The 21,454-nt window shown below is 39.0% G+C and overlaps 3 protein-coding genes across 3 annotated transcripts; 2 read left to right on the top strand and 1 right to left on the bottom strand.

Moving 5' to 3' along the window:
- Nucleotides 1-554: 554 nt before the first annotated feature.
- LOC6626135 (uncharacterized) lies at nt 555-3,713 on the top strand. The gene is made up of 4 exons (XM_002049093.4): nt 555-711; nt 1,789-1,970; nt 2,781-2,953; nt 3,019-3,713. The coding sequence occupies exons 1-4, from the start codon at nt 705-707 to the stop codon at nt 3,437-3,439; spliced, it is 783 nt and encodes a 260-aa protein (XP_002049129.2). The 5' UTR covers nt 555-704; the 3' UTR covers nt 3,440-3,713.
- Nucleotides 3,714-9,220: 5,507 nt separating this feature from the next.
- Nucleotides 9,221-15,300, bottom strand: hrg (poly(A) polymerase hiiragi). The gene is given in 9 exon segments (XM_002049092.4): nt 9,221-9,855; nt 9,912-10,032; nt 10,551-11,391; nt 11,464-11,739; nt 11,810-12,400; nt 12,469-12,665; nt 12,735-13,508; nt 13,574-13,734; nt 14,629-15,300. Coding segments are annotated over 6 exon segments (2,664 nt in total). The 5' UTR covers nt 13,489-13,508; nt 13,574-13,734; nt 14,629-15,300; the 3' UTR covers nt 9,221-9,855; nt 9,912-10,027.
- A 319-nt stretch (nt 15,301-15,619) lies between these two features.
- Kpc2 (Kip1 ubiquitination-promoting complex subunit 2) lies at nt 15,620-19,539 on the top strand. The gene is made up of 6 exons (XM_002049091.4): nt 15,620-16,080; nt 16,245-16,256; nt 16,318-16,807; nt 16,872-17,213; nt 17,273-17,576; nt 18,175-19,539. Exons 1-6 carry the CDS (start codon nt 15,725-15,727, stop codon nt 18,321-18,323), a joined length of 1,653 nt encoding a protein of 550 aa, XP_002049127.2. The 5' UTR covers nt 15,620-15,724; the 3' UTR covers nt 18,324-19,539.
- The last annotated feature ends 1,915 nt before the right edge of the window (nt 19,540-21,454 follow it).

Consider the following 21,454-nt stretch of genomic DNA (forward strand, 5'->3'; position numbering starts at 1 on the left):
GTGCATCTGCCTCTGCCTCCGTCTCTGCCGCCGCCGCCTGCGCTATTAGCATTCATGTGCGTGAGCGTTGGCCAAAAATGGTGTGTAGGGGTAGGGGGCGGTGCGGTTGCCAGGAGCTGGTTGCTGCCGAAAAACCCAAAGCCATAGCTGCAGCTGACGACGACGACGACGCCGCCGCCAACAACGACGTCGACGACGACGAGGACAACGTTTGGGGTTAACTGGCATTAATGTCATGCAGCCATTCTGCCATTTTGTAGGTGCACACTTTGCGGTTGTTGCAACGAGCGCAACCCAACCAGCCCCCCGGACAACCCACTTGGAAAATTGCTGGAAAAGCCATTTAAAAGTTTCCTTGTGTGTATCTTAGGCTCGTATATCCGACTCGACATCTGAATTTAAATGCAACGCATTATTCTGCCATCCGACTGCGCCTGTTGCATGCCACATTTCCAATGTTTGCCCAACTATTTCTCAAGCAATTTTCTGTTGCCAGCATGCCTTTTGTAAATATGTCTACGACTCAGCCTGTCACATTTGTACAATTTGTTCAAATTGTTTATTTTAGTCAAACGCACCGAAGACAAAACGTCGCGTTATTATTATTATTACTAACATTATTATTGTTTTCATAAATTTTAAGTACTTTTATACAGAGATCAACCGATCAATTGTTAAGCCATTATAATTGTTGAGTGCTCATCATGGAAGGTAAGCCCTATAATGTCATATATATCCACATATATATGCAAGTGTTAACATTACATATTATTTAATAATGTTTAAAAGAACTTGAATGACGAATTTGTGCGTGTTTGCTTTTGTTATTCCCGAGTTACTTTAGTTAGTTATCGATTGGTCAGTTCTTGTCTTTCTCTGTTTCTTTAAGATTTATATTCCTTCTTTTCGCAAAGGCGTCTGCTGTGCGGAATTTGGTAAACTTTAGCAGAAAATTATTTGGAGAAATATCAATCCTAACCTAGCAAAGCTGCTCTTAACTCTAGTTCGAAATAGTTTCGAAAACATTCTCAATCGTAAGATTCTTTCTTCTTGTTTCTAGAAAATCTTAGCTCAAGAACTTTCAGAATAGAAATAAGTAGATATCTTGTGTACTTTAGTAGTTTTTAGAAATATTGTGGAATGCATTAAAATAACATATATACTACTATATATTACCCATATATCTGGAGCATATGCTTTCGCAATCCTTCTTTCTAATCAAAGTCAAGTCTTAGTACCCTTTAGGTATATCAATTTCCAAATATGGCCATCAATATCACAATATTACCACATAGAAATAATATGCACAAAAAGTGATTAGAGCCATGAATCAGAGAGAACTGGGTCAAAGTTCAGCAAATAGAACGCTGTCTAGACTGGGGGGGGGGGGGGGGGAATCAGAGCTCCGTTTGGCTAATGCCGCGTCGCCTGTGGAAACACGTTTGTCATATTGATTTTGAATTGATAGCAGGTGCACAGATTGGTATTGGGGCAGGTGCGTGCCATGCGTGTCATGCCCTCTGCCGTCAGTCGGGGCACGTTATCCGGCTTCCAGTCAGCCATCGACAGGGCCATCAATTTGGCAGCTTGCGGCCCCGGGTTCAGTCTAGCAGCGACGGCGACCCAGGATGCGTGCACGCCAGCCAAACGCCCAGGAACGGGAGCAGCTGCGTCGTCAGCGCTCCGAGACGCGTCTCATCTTGGCACGCTGCCGGGCAAGAGGTGGCATTGCCTGACTGCAATTCCATTGTAAAGTTTCCATCAAATTGTTCTCTTCTTTCGCAACAGGTTTTGAATATGTGGTCAATCCGCCTGTGGTGCCCAAGGTGGCCTTTGGCACGACCATGGATCGCGAGGTGATGCCTGTCAGTGGACCCTTCCTGAACAGCTTCATGAGATCCAATCTGCCGGAGGGGCGCGAACAGCCCAGTCCACTTGATTACGACTGTTCCAAGCCGATTGGCTTTAAGGTAAGTGCAGCGCATGTAATAGATAAACAGAAATGTCTCTTTCTTGAAGTTGCCTCTCTTGCTTTTGTTTTACTTTATTTCTTCCGCTAGTTCTTTCTACCTTCCATTTGCTTATCCTTTTTTTTCACTTGTGACCTTTATTAATATCCTACAGCTCAGTCCTCTTGTGCTTCTCTCCTGTTCTTTCACTTTCTTCAATTTGTTTTGTATCTTTTTAAGCTTCTTGCTCACTTCTTCGCTTTGTCAAATCTTTCTTTCTGCTTTGTCTCCTCCTATCACTTTCTTCCGTATTCCTTTTATCTCTTTCGTTTCTTCCATTGCTTTCCTATTGCATATCTTTCTACCTTTCTCGCTCATAGCGTATGCTTTTCTCTTTTTCTTCCACTTATTGTCTTTCGCACTTCTGAGTTTCTTTCACTTCCTTCTATCTCTTTTCATGATCCCTTTTAATTATTTATTTTGCTTTGTCTTCCTCTCTTTCTTTCAGATTTTTTTTTTTATCTCTTTTCTTAAACTTTACTTTAATTTCTTTCTCTCTGTCTTTCTTTTGTTGCTCCCAGTTAATCCATCTCTTTCTCTTTCGCCTCTCACTATTTTTTTACTTTCCTTTTCCATTTGCATGTCTGTCTTTCTATTTTTCTTTCTTCTGTATTTTTTATATCTTCTTTCTCCTCTACTATTTTGCTTTGCTTTCTCTCTCCTCTTCCATATCTGTCTGGTTCCCAGGATTTTCCCCTCGAACTTTCTCTCTTTCTTTCTCTCTCTATTTCTTATTCTTTTTACCACATCTCCTCACTCAAACTCTTGCAGTATCCCTCCAATGCTGGCTTCTCTGCTCTGGCCAACAAGACGCCCCGTCTGCCCATCGAACCGGAGAAGATTGTTCCACCCATGGGCGCCTATGAGGCAACACCTTGGATACTGCGCGCTGGCTACACCTTTGACAAGTATGTGGTGCCGGAGCCCAAATGGGTAACTCCCGGGTAAGTCAGTGAATGCCAAAAAACAAGCTACCCAATGGATAGACAATTGTTGCCGCTTGACACAGTGCCTCCACCTACTCGACCCACAACAAATATCCATATTGGAAAATGGAAACCGCCTTTGGCACCCGTCGCATTATCTGGCCCGCGGTGGCCGTCTTCTGCGGCCCCACCAATGTGGCCCAGTGCCTGGTCTGTCGTGAGCGTCCCAAAGGCGATTATTTCCATTGCTTTGCCACCGACAAGGATATGTGCCGCAAGTGCATGCGCGAGGAGATGTCCGCCATCAAGCACTGCAGCGTGAGTGTCGTGGAGCGCTATCGCAAGCGCCAGTATATAAAACAGTTTGTACCAGCCCGCTATTGTCGTTTCTTTCACAATCACAATGGGACCACAGCCGCCACCGAGTCCACCTCACGCAGGGAACTGCGTGCCAAGATCCGTGTCGAGAATTATTTGTATCGTTTTGCTAGCAAAGAGGAATGAGGCGCTACCAATTTCAGAATGTTTCTCCCGTTTCTATGGGAAATATTTTGCAGACAAAGAGTAGCAAACACTAAACCAAAAATATGTTTCAAAATTTTTATTAATTATATAGTATATTGATATTACAGCTATGGGACATTTGCCGTTATGCGTATCCCAGATAAATTGTAAATGATTTACAAAAAATGCATACAAATTATTATGTAAAGTTATGTAAAAATGCAAGTGTTAACGAATTGTTCAAAATAAAGAAATAAAATAATGTAAAATTTGACGCAACGACTACTTCGTTTGTTAGTTCAACGTCCAAACTGCAAAGCCAAGCAGGCTTACGATTCGTGCTGATGAATGTTAAATTTGAGCCAGCGAGTTCTCCGCTTGTTAGTTCAACGTTCACACAGCTAAGCCAGGCAGTATTACGAATGATATTAATAGATGTTATATGTGAGCTTGCGACTAAGTCGCTTGTTAGTTGAACTTAAAATTAAGCTTAGCAGCTTTAAAAACTGAAAATTACATTTGAGCCAGCGATTTCTCCGCTTGTTAGTTCAACGTTCACACAGCTAAGCCAGGCAGTATTACGAATGATATTGATAGCTGTTATATGTGAGCTTGCGACTAAATCGCTTGTGAGTTGAGCTAGCGACTTCTCCGCTTGTTCGTTCAACGCTCAAACAGCAAAGCCACGCAGGCTTATGATTGATGTTGATGCTGTTGCTTTTCCCTTGAACTGTAAGATCCCTAGCTCTTAAGATTCGGGCTTATATGTTATATACATAAATATATATGAAAAGCTTGTTTAGCTAACAATATCTTAAATTTCGTTAACAATCTCTGAAAGTTATTTAACTGTTCAATTGGCATTGCAACTGTCACAAATGCCACAAAAAAAGCGGCGTGAACGTGTTGGCCAACAAAGTGTGGCATTTGAGGCGTTCGGGGGCGTTTCCAAGTAAAATGACATTCATTGACAGCCAGCTACCTGTGTGCCACACATGCACACACACACGCACATGGCTGCATATAATGGCTGGCAATGTCGACGCCATTGTTGCATGCCACCAATGCCTGCCACATGGCAACACGTGCCTGGCCGTATTGTGCCTGGCTAACGGAATAGGAATAGGAAAAGGAAACTCAGCGCCGGAAATACGAATAAAATGTTCCACTACAAAAATAAAAAAACGACTCGTCGCAAGTTTTTCAATGTGCGTGGAAATATGCCTATTAACTCAAGATTGTATTGTTAAGAGTTTGTTTTTATTCTAATGATACCTCGAATCTTAATTATAATGTTATTGTTTATTTTATTTCTAAGCGCAAAGTCTTAAAGCTAGTTGTGAAAATAATATAAATAAAGTATTATTTGCAAATGAATTCTCGAAAACAAAAATATTTCCGCATGACCTAAGATTAAACTGCTTATTTCATAAATAAAATATTTGTTATTCCTTAATATTCATGCAGTTTGTTTTTATATTTATTTAGAAATAAATATATATATATATCATTTTCGAAGTAAGCAACCTTTGATAATATTCAACAGCATTTTTTTAATTTTTCCATTTTATTTTCATTTTTAATGATAATAGTTATATTAAATGTAAGATATATAATAAAAAATAGCTGTATATAATTTTAAAATACAATTTAATTATAGTTATTATTTGATTATTTTTATAATTTTTATCTTTTTTATCAATAAAATATAAAAAATTGATAGAGTGTTTCAAATATAAGCAAAAGTGAAACAAATAATATTTAATCGTTTATAAATATTTAAATTTATTTAAGTACTTGATATAATATTAATAATGCCTATGCGTATGTGTAATGGCTATTATTTTTATTGGAAAAAAAGGAAATATAATTTAAATAAATATTTATTTTATTTAATATTTTTATCTAGTTAATTTATTTAAAAAAAATAAGTTTTTTTTAAATTGATTTATTTTATTAAAATTATAGTTTTATTTTTATTCCCTGTAATGCTTAAATATTTATTAATTATTTATTTGCTAATTTTATTAATAAATTATGTTATAAAATAACTTTTTATTGTTATTTTATTATTTTCATAATTTAACTGATTATCAAACAAAATACATTTTAAATAATTAATAATTGTCTTTTATTTTATTTAATATTGACAAAAAAAATGCTTTAAATATTATTGATCTTTATTTATATTAACCATTGTGTTTATATATTGAGTTGACAAATTGTTAAGGGACAAAAAATTATTCTTTAATATATTTTAATATTTTAATATTGCTCAAAAAATGAAATGATATAAAACACTTTATTATTAAATGAATCTCTTTTTTTTTAAGAATTAAGTTGAGAAATTGCTAAACAAAAAAGAACAGCCACTGTGATATAAAGAGTACAAAGGTCGACTACATCAACAGCGAACGTTCTCTTCCTTTTAAACAATTGACGAGCGTCATTAAAGTGAACAAATTGCACAAGTTAGTTAATAATAAAAGTACTTTCGGCTGACAAATTGTTGTGGATTGCGATGCAACCAAAAAGAACAGCCACTGTGATATGGAATCGATATAATCTATACAGTATATCAGCAGCAGCAGTTCCCTGCGGTTAAACATAGCACATAAGAAATTTGTCAGCAAATATTTATTCAATTTTCACAATTTAAGAAATCAACGTTGTACGGCGCTTCAGGTACAAAAAGAACAGCCACTGTGATATAGACCATACGCAAAACATACAGCACAGCGTCTATTCTCTCTACTTTAAAGGCTATAAACAGATAACTGGGCGATATAGTTTTAAGTCTATATAGACATGGATATAGATCGTATGTGGTGTTGCTTTACGGGCTGCACGCGCTATAAAGGAAAATCACTGTGATATGTAACGGTTAATGAACGCATATCACAACGATCGTTCCTTTTAGAGCATGACCCAATTTATATATAGTATACGAGAATATCAGATATATATATGGTCAGATTATAGCCGCTGCTTATGCCACAACGAACTTCAATGGTTGTCTAGCTTTATGATCAGAGAAATCACCTAAGGCTGGACGACCAAAGAAACTAATTGCAACCTCTATATGATATAGATATATATATATATATATATTGCGACGGTTATCAAATCGAGAACTTGTGCTTTTTATATACGTTGAACATTTTAAAATTATAGCACGAGTGTTCGGTCTAGTCACTTTATATAGATAATGGTATATTGTTTGAAAAAGCGACCATACCGACAATCGCCATTTAATTTTAAAATACTGGAATATTGGAATTGAAACACTGGAATACTGGAACACTGTCACACTGAAACACTGGAATATCTGAGCTGCGTTATTTTCTCTGGTAGCCACAATTTTGAGACACACTTTGCCCAGTGATGGGTTTTGGAGGCAGACATAACCGCACAAAATGCATCCCAAAAGCAGAGCTATGAGATTCTGGTATTTTTATTTAATAATATTGTTTTATTTTTATTTTTTTTTGCTGTTCTTTTTGCGATTATACGACAAACTTCACCCAGTGATGCGCACAAAAAGAGCCTGGCAAAACTGAACAAAGTTTACCATATAATATTTGTTATATTGGGCTTCTTCTTTGCGCCGGTTCCTTACACATTGGCACTCGAATGGAAACTGATGTTCGATACGTTCGCAGCCCGATCTTATATACCCTGGACGTGCATGTACCTGAGGTCGGCTTAACGGCTCTTACCTAGATTTACCTGTGCTTAGTCGGCGCTTTCCATGGAAATCGCAGTTGACCTTCGTTGAAAAATTTTGCAACTTAATCCGTGGCCATAAACGGATTAATCCCGCATATTCTGGGTAAAAACGCGCAGCTGTGTCGCGGCATAAATTCGCAGAAGTGCAATTAGGTTAGGTCCCTGTACCCTGTGCCCGAAAAAGGATCGCCGCTTGGTTAATTGATCAGTTAGCGCGAAGCGCAGTTGTTTTTCCATATATCTATGTTCTTCCATCCAACGATCGTCCTTGCCGCATAGCTTTTTGTATTGACTGTACGCAAGTGTGCGGCAAATTGTGCAGATTGTGCTACCGTGCTTGAGTCCTTCGGGTACTGTACCACGAGCCCGGACCACCTGTTGACAGAGAATTTACAACAAATCTGACACTTAAGATCATATAAATATTTGGACATACTTTTTTCGTTTAACTTACATTTTCTTTATATGTTTCTTCAATTCCAGATGGATTTTATTTTAGGTCTATAATTTAACTAATAAAATTTTTATTTGCAAAGCGACTTCAGATGTCTTTGGGCTTCTTACACAGCTGTTTGATCTGCTGATCCTATATCTGGGCTTGTTCTCTATTTATTTTAAATTATTGCTGGTTTCGCTTTTCATGGAAATCAGTGGTAAATTCTGGTATTTCGCGTGGAATTTCTACCTAAAGGAGCACTTATTTCTGGAACAGATTGAAAAGCGAAGTGAGCAGACGCTTGATTTTCTGCCAGCTTCTGTGTGATTTTGCCTTGGTACAGTTTCGCATCCTTCCAACAGCCAGTTCTTTTCCAGTTTTGATCTTTCCAGCAGAAAGTCTATTTTCCAGTTAATTTTTATCGAAACTGTAATAATTTTAAGGCATTGTCCCATAGAAACCTTTAAATCTTTCAAGCAGATATTTTACTTCCACTTTCCGATTTTGACTGCTTTTCGCAAACACTTCACTTTCCAGTTTCGACTTTTTCTAGCAGACGTTCCATTTTCCGAAGTCTGCAGGAGCCAAAACTGGAAAGTTGAATGTCTTGGAAAATTCAAAACTGTATCAAGTTTGCAAGGGCTAGATCAAATAGAAACCTTTACTTCTTTCTAGCAGATAGACTTTCCAATTCCAACTTATTTTTTCAAACATTCCACTTCCCAGTTTCGACGCTTTAAACCTTCGACGTTCCATTTTCCGAAGCCTGCAGGAAGAAGCCAAATCTGGAAAGTGGAATGTCTTGGAAAAGTCGAAACTGTATCAAGTTTGCAAGGACTAGATCAAATAAAAACCTTCGACTCTTTCTAGCAAATATTCCACTTTTCAATTCCGACTTCTTTTTTCAAACATTCCACTTTCCAGTTTCGACGCTTTACTGCATATATTCCAACTTTTGGGAATACTTTTTTATTATTATTTATTATGAGTGTCTTTATTTTATTAGCTCTTACATTCAGTTTTGTTCCTTACATGTCAAACTATTATTTATATTATTTATTTTATAACATATCCTGTATATGTAGATAGAATGTATTAATGTCTTGTTCGAAAATCCCTAGGGCTATTCAATAAATATTTAAAGTTGATATTTTATAAAACTCATAATAGGCTCTCGAATATTATATACGAGTGAAGTTAGAAATTTCAATTTAATTTTATTTTATTAAAGATGATTAAATAAATTGAGCACATCTTCATTTCTCCTTAGTTCAAGTCCATAAGCACCTTTACATTTTAATTGTAGCTGGAGTTAAGAGTAAGTAATTACCAGATCGTATTGCCATGATATTTAACAGCCATCAAATTATTTCACTTCAAAGACAAAGAAAGTGCTCGGAGTACTTTTTTCAACTTTATGCTGTAGAATATCAGATCACCTGAACAAACTGAATAATGTCTAAAAATAATCTTTAAACAATATCTTTCATATCCTTAACCAAAGGGAACCCTTCCTTCGTAAAACCTCAAATAGCCGCCCACAGTAATTGCCATCATTAAATAAAAACATTAGTTTTTTTTTTAGCTTTCGCTATGCATTTTTTGTTGCTTTTTTTTGTTTGTTTATTTGGTAAAATTAAATCAACATCTTCATTTCAATTATATATTTTTTGTTATTACCTTTTTTCAGTTATCATTTCTTAGAAAAACGAACATAATTGTTTCAAATTTTCAGCGTACAACTAGAAGAAGAAGAAAACAAAGATTGAAAAAACAAGGTGAAATTGAAAATCAAAAATAGATATAGAATATAGTCGAGTTGATTCTAAATTCACAAATAGGTTCTGATCTTGTTGCAGTTCTTGTTGTTGTTTTGTTTCATTGTTTCAATCATTTTGTTGTTGATGTTCTTGTTGTTGTTGTTGTGGTTGTTGTTGTGTGCCATCAGATGTCTCTCCCTTTCATACACACACACACATTCTCTTTCTCTCTCTCGCTCTCTCTCTGCTCTAGGCACTTCTCCATACTCCAGCTGTGGGAAGTAAAAAAGATGTACAACAATATTATTGGGAGAAAACACTAAGACAAATGTTAGCGAAATGCTTTCTTCGGGCCGCCTCAAAAGTTGTTGTTGTTGATGTTTTCATGTAGTTGTTGTTGTCCGATTTCTATGGTATGTATGCATATGCTCAACGTACTTGCGTTGAGGGCTAAAAGTAAAAACAAAACTCTGCAGCTTTAAAATGGAAACCTAATAAAAAACAAACATATTAGCCAGTATAACGATTAAGTTTGTTTAAAGCTTACCGTTTTGTATAAAATATAGGGACTTCCATTCAGTTTTGTGACATCAAAATGCCAGGGAAAATCAATGGATAGGTTAACTATGAAAACTAAGCCTTAATAGTACATGTATTAGCTTTTTACACTGCAAATATAAAACGAACATCATTTCATCAGATAAATACACAGTTAAATATAAAGCTTTTAATACTAATACAATTAAATTCAGTTTATTTTTTTCAAGTACAAACATTTATTTATTCTAACTAATGTTCAGAAAACGCTGTAAAAAACGAAAGAATATCAGGCACACATGTATTTATAAAACATAAATATTTGAAATTTTGTTAAATAAAAATACGAAATATATATTTTTTTCTTTTTTTTTTCACTCTCATTCATTTTATTTATTGGAAAAACGTTTGAATTAATGTTGTCAAGTAAATCTGAAACCATTTTAAAATCGACTGCTTGCAATTGAAATTGTTTTCTGTTTTCTTTAGTTTTGCGAGGTATCGTGTAGTTTTATTAGCTAAGGAATGCGTTTTGTTGTTTAAGCGTAGAAATAGTTTTTGTGTCTTATAGAGAAAAAACAGTCTTGTGCGTCACATTTACAAATACAGAAAAAAACGGAGAATAATGAAAGACATTTAAATAACTTACAAGAAATTGTCGTTGCCGCTGTTGCGGCTGCTGCTGCTGCAGTTGTTGTTGTTGCTGCTGTTGCTGGCATGGCTCTTATAGCAGCAGCATGCTCTGATTGTTGTTGTTGTTGATGTTGTAGTTGTTGCTGCTGTTGTTGTTTCTGTTGTGGTTTTTGGGTGGTAGGTGGTTGCTGTTGCAGTTGCTGCTGATGCTGTTGGTTGTTGTCATCATCGTCATCAATGTAGTAGCATAAAGTATTTGTGTTGTTGCCGCTGCCATTTTTATTACTGTTGCTGGCAGCAACTGTTGTTGCTGCTGTTGCTGCTGCTGCTGTTGTTGTTGTTGCTGGCTGCTTGCGCTTGTGTCCCGTTATGCTTAGAGCGGCCGTTAGACTAGAAGCCGCATGCAGTATTGAACGCTGGTTAAAAATGCTATTGGAGGCAGCCGCCGCGGCCGCATTGTTGTTCTTGCGAAATTTATGATGATGATGAGACGGTGGCGGTGGCGGCAGCGGCGGCGGCGGCTGCTGTTGCTGTTGTGGCTGTTGATGCTGCTGCTGATGCTGTGCTTGTGGCATTGGCGGTTGTCACGAGCAGGCTACCTCAGCTGTCGTCGTGCTGCTGTTGTTATTGTTGTTGTTGTTGCTGCTAGCATTGTTGTTGCTGCTGCTGCCATTATTATGCGGCACGGATGATGCTGCTGCTGCTGCTGCCTGCTCCGCGCTGTCCACACAGTTGCTGTTATCCGAGCCATTCTTGCTCGTTGCCTTGAAACTGGGCGCATTCATTTGCGCCGCTGTGGGCGTGGTGGGCGTCATGCCACCCGTATCGCTAGACGCATTCGAATTGTCCTCAATAAGCTGCAGAGAAATTGATTAAACAAAAATTAATATATACTATTTAATATATAAATGGAATTCATTAAAACTTACCGATTCACTCAAACGTTGCCTTTTAACACCGCCGCTGTCGCGTCCACGATTGCTGCTTGTCGTTTGCTGAACCGGCGGCAGCGGATCCTGTGATTGCGCCAGCTCTGAGGAGAGACGCTTGCGATTCGCCAGCAGCGTATTATTGAAATTGTTGTGACTCTCCATGGACTTGCGTTCGCGCTTGAGAAAGTCCGCGTCCAGGTAGAGCGACAGCTGTTTGCGCTTCAAATGGCGCGCGTCAATGGCCATGCCCTCCTTCAGCATTTTGATGTTCAGCTGGAAATGGTCAATGAAGTTTGCATTTAAATATGATATATATACAAGAACTTGGTCAACTGCTGCTTACGCCATGCATAATCACATGCTCTGTAAAGTTTTGTATGCTCTCGGTGAGGTCAATGTTGAGGTTCTCGGAACGCTCAAACTCCAGGCCAATAAACCAAAGCGAACAGAACGGTGCCGTGGTGACGGCGGTTTGTGCTGGCTGCTGTTGCTGCTGCTTCAAGTCCTCCTCATTGCCGCTGTTATTCTGCGAATTGTTTGCGCTAGCAGCGCCCTTTTTCAGCTCAAAGCATTTTGGATTGACATGGGCCAGAACAATGTGCGGATTCCGTTCCAGATTGCCAATGAGCAGGCGCACCTTGGACTCGACCAGACCGCACCATTCCAAATGATCGTCGGCTGTCTGTGAGTTGACGAGCAGTACAATAAAATGACGATATCTGTAAAAGAAACTGGGCGCCTCGAAAAGGCGATCCCAACTGACGCGACCGAGCATAATCTCATCCGTGATGCTCATGCCACGATTAAATTCGGTCAATATGACCTTCTTTGTTGACTCGGACACATTGAATGTGGAGTTTTGTTGTGGATATGCGGGCGTTATGATCGGCATCAAATGATAACGATCCGAGGCATTAACACGCGGATCCCACACCTAAAAATAAACAAAACAGTAAAACGATTTTAGCTGGCACTTTTTGCTAATGACACACACACACATACCGGAAATCGTAGATTGACATTATCGGGATGCTTAAGCAATACCGGATTGGGCCACTTCCAGCGTGAGAAGACCAAGAAGAACTTATGCACCAGCGTCGCGGCGGCAGCATTTGGATATAGCTGGCACGTGCGTGCCACCAGCATGGCCCAGGTGACGCCGCCAAAATAGCCCAGCGAATTTGAATAGATGCCATGCTCTGGGTATAAGCGTAGATCAATCAATTAATATATATACATATGTCTATAAAAAGTATGCCACAACTCACTCTTTGCCCACAATTTGATGGTGCGCAACGCCAGACGAAAGTTCTCAATATTGGGCACCAGGGCTAGTATCTCATCGGTGACACGACAGCCGTTCAGGCTGCGCACCGAACGCGGATCCAGATTCTTGAGCAGATTATCATCGCGCAGATCAAAATCATCGGGTATTTCCTTGAGCGATAGCCGCGCAAATAGTAAATCAATTTCGATGCCATCGAAATTCATTTTAATGACCGGCACGAAGGCCTCCTCAACGGAACGGCATTCGGTGACCTCGGGCTGTTTCTTCAATACCTCAAAGAAGCTCTGAAAATAATCGGTACGCTCAATATTACGCGGCGCCACGCACAGCGCATCGATATCCGCCCCCTTATGATGCACGCCAAGCCGATACGAGCCGAATGTGTAGATTTTGCCGCCCAATTTCTCGGCAGCCGCCTCGGGCATATTCTTGCTAACGGATATCTCCTTGACCCACTGCTTGACCAGCGTGTTCAGCTTGGCCAATATTTCCATGCGATGATTCAGCTCATCCTGGCTCTCAAATACATTGTACGGCTCCAGAGATTTGCTAAGCTCCTCTGTGCGTTGCAGATCCTCGGCACGAGGCTCGGCCAGGCTAATGGCCGATGTCATGCCCAATTGTTTGGCAGGCTGCCCGCCGCCCCCCGCCGAGGTAGTGTTGCCATTATATTGTTGTTGTTGTTGTTGTTGATGTTGCTGCTGCTGGCGATGTGTTGGTTCGGAATTCCACATGCTGTTACTATGTTTAATTACTGTAATTATTTAAACTCAATTACGCTGTGTTCATAGGGGCATCAGTTAAGCATTTGCTACTCACCTAACTAAAGTCTTACAATTAGCTGGTTTTTTGTTGTTTGTTTATAATCTTAAGATTTAAGTTGCCTGCTGCGGTTGCAGTTGCAGTTGCAGTTGTTGCTGTTGTAGCAATAAATGGAATTACATATGTAGCCCGCTAGCGCTGCGCACAATACTAAAATGCTGAAATTAAGAGAAAACAAAAATCAAAACAAATTGCATTAAGATTCGTTTAACTTTTTTCCTTCCGTCAATTTAAACATTGTTTTTTTCTTCTATGCGATCAAATATTTGGCCATAAGAATCGACAACAACAACAAAAATAAAAACAACAACAATATAAACAAACTAACTAAAAAGTCCAAAGCACAAACAGCTTTGGCAAATTCTGTTAGTGCTAATAAAAGAAAAGCCATAAAAACTGGTTAAAAACAAAAAAAAAAAATCTATAAAAACGGGTAACAAGAAAAAACAAATGGGTTTTGTTTTGAATTCAATCATTTTAGTTAAGTATTTTGAAATGCTTCTGAGATTGAATTTAAGCAATTTATAATATATGTATGCATTTGGAGTTGTGCGACACAGAGATAATGTCGCACATTTACATAAATATTTACTTTATTCTACTCTAATTAAGCGAAATCTGAGCGCAAAATAAGCTGATTGCGGTAAATGAAAAAAAAAAATAGCTGAGCGCAGCCACACTGACTGCACGCAGAGCTGGCCACACTCGTGAATGCGCGAGTGAGAGCTTTTCTCTGGTTGTTGTTGCTGCTCGCTCATATAAACAAATGCGTAGATATCATTTATTTGTATTTAGAGATGGCAAAAGTGCAAGCTAATTGTCGACATATTATAAACATAAACAAAAAGCAACTGTAAAAGCAAATCAAAACGGAATCAGAAATCAGAGATAGACACCCACACCCACACACACACACACCAGCAAGCACAGGTATATGACAGCCGAAAAAAAAAACTCATGCGCACACACACACACAAACGAAAAAATTGCGCTGCGTTAGGAACTTTTATCGGTGTTTTTGTTGCTAAAAACGTATGTTTACTGCAGCTTACCTGCGCTTTTAGCTGTTTATTTGTAGTTGGGCCAAGCTTTTGGTTTCAAACAAATTGATGTTGCGTTATGTGTATGTTGCTCTTGTTATTATTGTGTTGTAATTGTGGTGGTGGTGGTGGTTGTGCTGTTGTTGGCGCAAGTGTATGCGTGTGTTTTGTATGCATATGTGTGCACATGTATGTATATAGTTTGGCAGCGTACGAGTGTTGAGGCCCATTCATTTGTGTCGTTCCGGCTTTTTCCAAGCACTATTTTTCTGCTCTTTTCCTTTTTTTTTTGTATTTGTATTTGTTATTTGTGTCGCGCTTTGTGTGTGTTTTAATCGTCGTCTTCGTTGTCGCGCGTTGTCTTCTTTATGCTCATCTCTTTCATATTAAATTCGCCTCTATACCCACATGTAACTTTTTCTTTTGCTGGCCTGCTTCTTTTTTTATGCTACGTGACTCTGGCTCGTTCGCTGACTGACGCACGCCATGCACAACAAAAATCACTTTTCATTTAATAATTAATGCATATGTATGATGGACGCGCGCGCTGCATTGATGAAATTGCGTTGGATTTTTTCTGTTTCTAGTGTGTATTCGACATTTTCGGTTTCCCTTTTACAGTTTGATTTGCGCGTTCTACAAATGACTATGCCAAGAACCGCAACGACCGACACGAATGTGTGTGGATAATAAAAGAGAAGCCAAAAAATGCAGAGTTGCTTTGCCGTTTATATCGCCATGCGGCCATTCACACGCACACGTCGCAACCTCTACACACAATCCACAAATTTGAAATGTTTGTTATCGTAAATATGTATAATTGTTGTTTGCGTGCACAATGGTGCGCCGATAGCTGAGGTCATATTAAAATTGAAAGCTGAAGTATTTCCTTTTTTTATTTAAATATATTTGTTATTACACATAGAGTGCTCTTGGACCGTCCGTTGTGGAATTTAACAGATATTTTGGGTTCCACAACAAGTCCGCCGATGTGGCAACGCTGCAAACAGCTGTGCACTTTATTTGTATTTTGGTGAATTGGGAAAACTGTGCAGAAACCGAAACACAATGTAAAAACAGACAAAACACACTTAATGGCAGCCACAATATGATACCCTGGATGCGCGAAAAATTCAACGAGAAGCGCGCCAAGTGGTTAGCACGCAGCAAGCAACGGGCCAGCGATACCGAACCCAACTCAAGTGCCACCAGCCCACGCACCGCGAGCAGCGCCAGCGCTAGCGCCAGCGGCAGCGATGAGGGCAGCAGACTTAGCCTGCGCAGCGGCGCCTCCAGCAGTTCGATGCCAGTGCAGACAACGGAAACGGAAACGCAAACGGATCTCATTGGCGGCGGCGGCGGCGGCTGCGTTTTGCGCACACCCTCGCCGGCGCGCAGGCGACGCATCCAATTGGAGCTGCAGTTGCAGCAGGAAAAAGCAAGGAAAGCGGAGCAGGCGAATGCGTAAGTTGCCAAGTCAATAATCATTAGTGTTAACTGTTTTCTTTTATTTTTTTCCTACTTATCCTTTCGAAATTTTCTGTTGGATTTACGCAACCCACGCCTGAAAACGCTACCAATCCGTTGAACCCATCTGAAAATAAACAAACTATGCAAAAATTGCGCAGTTTGTTTCTTAGGTGAGTTTTCAGCTGCATTGGCATCGCTGCATTTGATCCAAACTTAATTCACTTTTGACAGAAAAAACCATACAAGGCTCACAACAACTTCATCAACGGTTGTGCAGGATGAGGATACGGCCAAAACTGGCGAAACAATCACCGTGCGCGTCATTTGTCCCAGCTCCCGTGTGCTCATCTTTCAGACCGACATGAATAAGCGCCTGAACGATCTGAAAAGTGAGGTCATTCTGGAACTGAGCGACGATCCCGATTCCATACAGCTGTTTGCGCCCGATGTGCGGCATTTGAATCCACGTTATCGTCTCTATCGTGCCGAATACTTTGGCGGCGAACTCAACGAGTCCCAGACGCTTGCCCAGCTCCATGTGCGAAACAATGAGACGTTTATATTGTCGCCACGCCGCAATACACTCTCGCACACAGTGACGCGCACCCGCGAGGTGCCTGGCCCCAACGATGCCCTGCTTGAGAGCGCCACACGGTTTGTGCACAACAACACTAACACGTTGCCCATCATAGACATCAATGAGATCTTTCAGCAATCGAATGTGAGTGCTGTTGAGCAACATTTCTAATCTTTCAATTCATGCATAATCCACTTTTTGCTCACAGATACAATACGATGTGCGCAAGGTGCTCATTTCACTGGCTCAGGCCTCGGCAGCGATTATTGGCGCCGGCCCGTATGCGCCACGTTTGATAAGCATGCTGAAGCAGCGTTTGGTCAATCGGCGTAACCATCAGGCGGACACGCTGCAGTGCCTCGTTGACATGGGCTTCACACGCGAGGTGTCCGCCCAGGCTCTGCGTTCCAACAATGGCATCTACTCAACTACATTGGAGTGGCTCATACAGAATCAACGGGACGATGATGCACAGCAGCCAGCGCAGCCGGCGATGAATATGCAGCAAAGCGCATCCTCAATTTCACCCTCAACCATTGTCACCGATAATGTAGCTATACGATTGCAGCCGTATTCAACTGTATATGCTAATGACACGTTTCTCTTTAGGAAACCATTGAGAATACCGCTGCTCTGTTGCAAATTGTGCGGATTTACAGTCATCGCGATGCGCCGCCAACTGATGAGATTGTCGAATCGCTTACCGAAATGGGCTTTGAAGAGGCCGCTGTCCTATCGGCGCTTAGGAAGACGGGCAACAACAAGGCCTCCGCCTGTGACTGGCTCTGCGAGAATCGTTCGGCTAGCGTGATTGAGCTACGGGAGGGTCTGGCGCCAGATTCACCAATTCTTAAAGTAATACTCGAAATGCCGCAAGTGCAATTGACGCTCAGCAATCCAAAAACCTTTTTGGGTACGTGCATACTCTATAAATTGTATAGCTTAGTTTAACAGGGCTTATAACTTGATTATAAGATTGGAAAGTTCCATTTGATTTTTGTTTTAATAATTAGATCTAGCTTTCTTAAGCTTACGAACCCGTTTTATGTATTAATTAATTTTAATAGAAATTAGATATATATCTTAATATGAAATGTTTGATATTTTAGCTTTATACAAAGCAATGTTTTCTATAGTTGAGGTCTACGATTATATACCAAACTAAAACATATTTCTAACATAAATACTGATTCATACTTTGTGCTAGGTCTTTAGTTATATCTTACATCTAATAGAAATAGACAGACTTCGTGACTTCCATTATAAATAGACAGACTTATTGATTCCTACTATGTTTAGGTTCTAAGCTATATCTTTTATCTAATATACATAGGCAACTTCTTGATTTCGATTTAGTACTAGAATCTATGTCTATCTTATAGCTATTATTATACGACTCACGAATCAAGTCTAGAATTGAACTATTGTTACTTTGCTTTAAACAATTGTGCCATATTTCCTCTCAATATTGAATCTAATCATTTTGTTTTCTGCTCTCATTTATTGTGCAGCCTTTTTGGCCATACTGGAGAACGAGAATGCGATACGTGTGTGGCGCGGCGATAATGATACAACCTCAGTTATCACACATATCCTGCAAAAGTATCACGAGGAGAAGCATGTGATGGGCATCAATCAGTTCTACATAAATCGCTGGTGAAGGCGAACCCTTTAAAGTGGCCTAAATATTGAGATTAACCAAATTCTATTTATACATGCATATATACATTCACAAGCCTACATACATATACATTTACATATGGACACATATATATATATATATATATATATATATATATAGATATATATACACCTACATACATACATGCATAGGCACTTGACGTGCATCAGTTATCAGTTAAGCGCATTTGAGCCTCATTAAAGTATTGTATGTATAAATAAAAAACAAAATGAAAAAAAAAAAAAAACCAAAATAAAAAATAAGACCAGTAAATTGCACCAAGCCAAATATGCAAAACGCTTCGCTTACAGAGCACATTGGCTGCAATCGACAAACGCTTACCGATCAGTACGAAATGCACTAAATATAGTCTATACTAGCTACTATAATTCTAACAACTAGTTCTAGTCATGTTTCGTAAGCTTTTAAACATTTATCAAACCTATCAAAGAACTCGCACAAAATCTGACACAAAAACTATTTTCACACAACTGAAACGCAAACACGTTGTTGATGCGAAAGTTTTGTGCGTTGTATTTACAAAAGTTGTTGGAAATGAACAAAAAATAAATAAACAAACAAGAGTGAAAGAATTAAAGAAAATGTAAGGCCGCAACTAAAGTATTATTTTGTAAAACAAATTGTATTTTGATAAGTAATAAAAATAATTAGTTTTTTATATAAAACCGAAAGCGCAATTATGATTAGTTTAATTAATCGAATTTAGATTTACTTTAATAAATATGCATATTAATTTAATATAAATGCATATCAAACAAAATTAGAGCTTACTTTTAAAATAGATTAAAGTTTATTTGGCGCTGGTTTGTTAACTAACATCTATTAGGCGCTGCTCCTAATGGATTTATTGTACACTTTAGTCAACAAACGTGTTACTAATAGCACTTGCTGGTCTTTTTGATAAACAAATGTGCTTGCTTCATGTGAGTCAACGTTTAAGCCTCTAGACTATTAGCAACAAATCAAATGAATCATTCAATAAATACAAAATATGACATTTGATTGTTGATAAGCGAAGTTCCCCCCCCTTCAACATTTTTTTGAGCTTATTTTTTAATCAATAATGTCTATAAATTTTATAAATATTTACTCGGCCCATCAGACAGTGTTATTAATGTTTATTGTATGGCAATTGGATTTTTGAAATATTTTATTTTATATCATTTTATGCAAATTGTGTATTAGTTCTTGTTTGTATGCCCTTGCAAAGCATCAAGAGTAGAGCAGGGTAGGTAGGGTATATACTCTATATACGAATACTATATAGGATATATTTTGCCAATGTGTGAGAATAAAGCATGTCGTAAATGCAAAGTTTGATGAAGATTTCCTGGTTAAAAGGAATATTTTGCCATACAATAACCTACCTTACGACAGATCGTTCCTGTGGGAGCTGTTTATATATAGTTGTACGATCCAGACGGTTTCGAGTTTCTTATATACTGCCTGCAGCAAAAAGAAGGACGAGGAAGTGGGAACTGAGAGATTAGTCAGAGATGAGATCAAAGCTCACTTCTTCTATGCGTTACACATTTCATCAAATAGTTAAATTACCCACTAAAAAGAAAGTTGGCTCTTGCAGCTTGTTGACTAATGTTTAACACACGCATTGCTTGCCACGCCCACTCCAAGTGCGACGCCCCCCTAGGCACCACACACAAAGTACTTCACACACACATATGTTTTGTTCAAAATGTTTTGCAATTTGTTAAATTTTATAGAGTTTTTGTGTTTTTGCTTGTTTTAGATTGCAGTTTTGGGGGATGGTAAGGGGGGGGGGGGGGGCGAATAATTTAACAATTGCACTTTTAATGCATTACAATTAATTTTCCGAGCGACCGCACATTTTTCCATTCATTATTTTCGCAGCACTCGAAAAACAACTAAAATGTATTTTTTTTGTGCTTTTTTCTTTTTTTTTTTTGATTTATGCTAAGCGCGTTTATTTAGTGGTTACGCATCCGTGAGTTACACAGATACTCAATTGCTCGCAAGTGGCTTTTAATTAATATTTTGCGCGCATAATTGTTAAATTGTTTGGCAAATGAGCAAAGCGCAAAAAATAAAGGGGAATACATAAATTTGTACCCGAAACCCACGGCAAATGCGTGAGTCGGGCATAACGTTTCCTTGCTGATGTTTGTTACAGGCGCTAGAAGGAAACTCCGAATATCGGTAGAATTTTTGCTGATCGAGAGCTTAAATTTGACATATATATTTCCTATAGCCGAAGCAGAACAAGCTTGACATCGCCTTTCAATTTTTTTTTTCAAATATCGATAAATATCGATTTCGGCACCTGGTTTTTAAGCAAATCTCGAGGATTATAAAAGCTATTCACACCAAATTTGGTACATAGGTTTGCATATAGTATATGCAGCATAAAAATAATTCACTTTTTGCATAGTTGTTGATATTTGACGAGAAACTTGAAATGATTCCATTTTTTAAGGTGCAGCCCTGAGCTTTGGTATGTACACACTTTTATATGCCATAATTGATCCCTGAGAATTCCATAAGGATCGGACTGTAAACACGGTTTCCTTATAGAGTACGGCTAGGGCAACTGCTAGTCGAGCAGACCCGACTAGAACCTCTTACTTGTTTTATATGTTGTTGCGGCAACAGCAAGTGGCAGCTGCAGCGTTTGCCTAATGGTCCTTGGTCATGTCCATGCAAATGTGCGAGTGTCTTGCAAAAATTGATGACGCATGCAATGTCACGGAGGGAGGGGGGGAGGTGTGGGTGTGTTGACTCAAGGGGGGGGGGGGTAAGGTATAATAAATCATCTGCTGCAAGGAATATCCAGCTAACTACTAAATCCAGGCGCTACCCTCGCAAGTGGCCCAGGCAAATGAGTTTTTGATATTATCAAAAAGACGAAATGCATTGACAAGCAGCAGGCCCCCCCCCCCCCCCCCTCACGCTTTAGCCTAGCCGCAGGATAACAGACACACGCCCAAGCACTCCCCAACAGCCTATAAAAAAAAAAATACAGCCAAGATTCGCCCAAGGGCTGGAGGGTTGTTGCTTTTACTTGATATTATAGTCGTGTGGCTTTGGCAATTTCCGTTGCATATTTGCAGGCG

This window comes from Drosophila virilis, chromosome 5 (assembly GCF_030788295.1).
Source record: "Drosophila virilis strain 15010-1051.87 chromosome 5, Dvir_AGI_RSII-ME, whole genome shotgun sequence".
Classification (NCBI taxonomy): Eukaryota; Metazoa; Arthropoda; class Insecta; order Diptera; family Drosophilidae; genus Drosophila; species Drosophila virilis.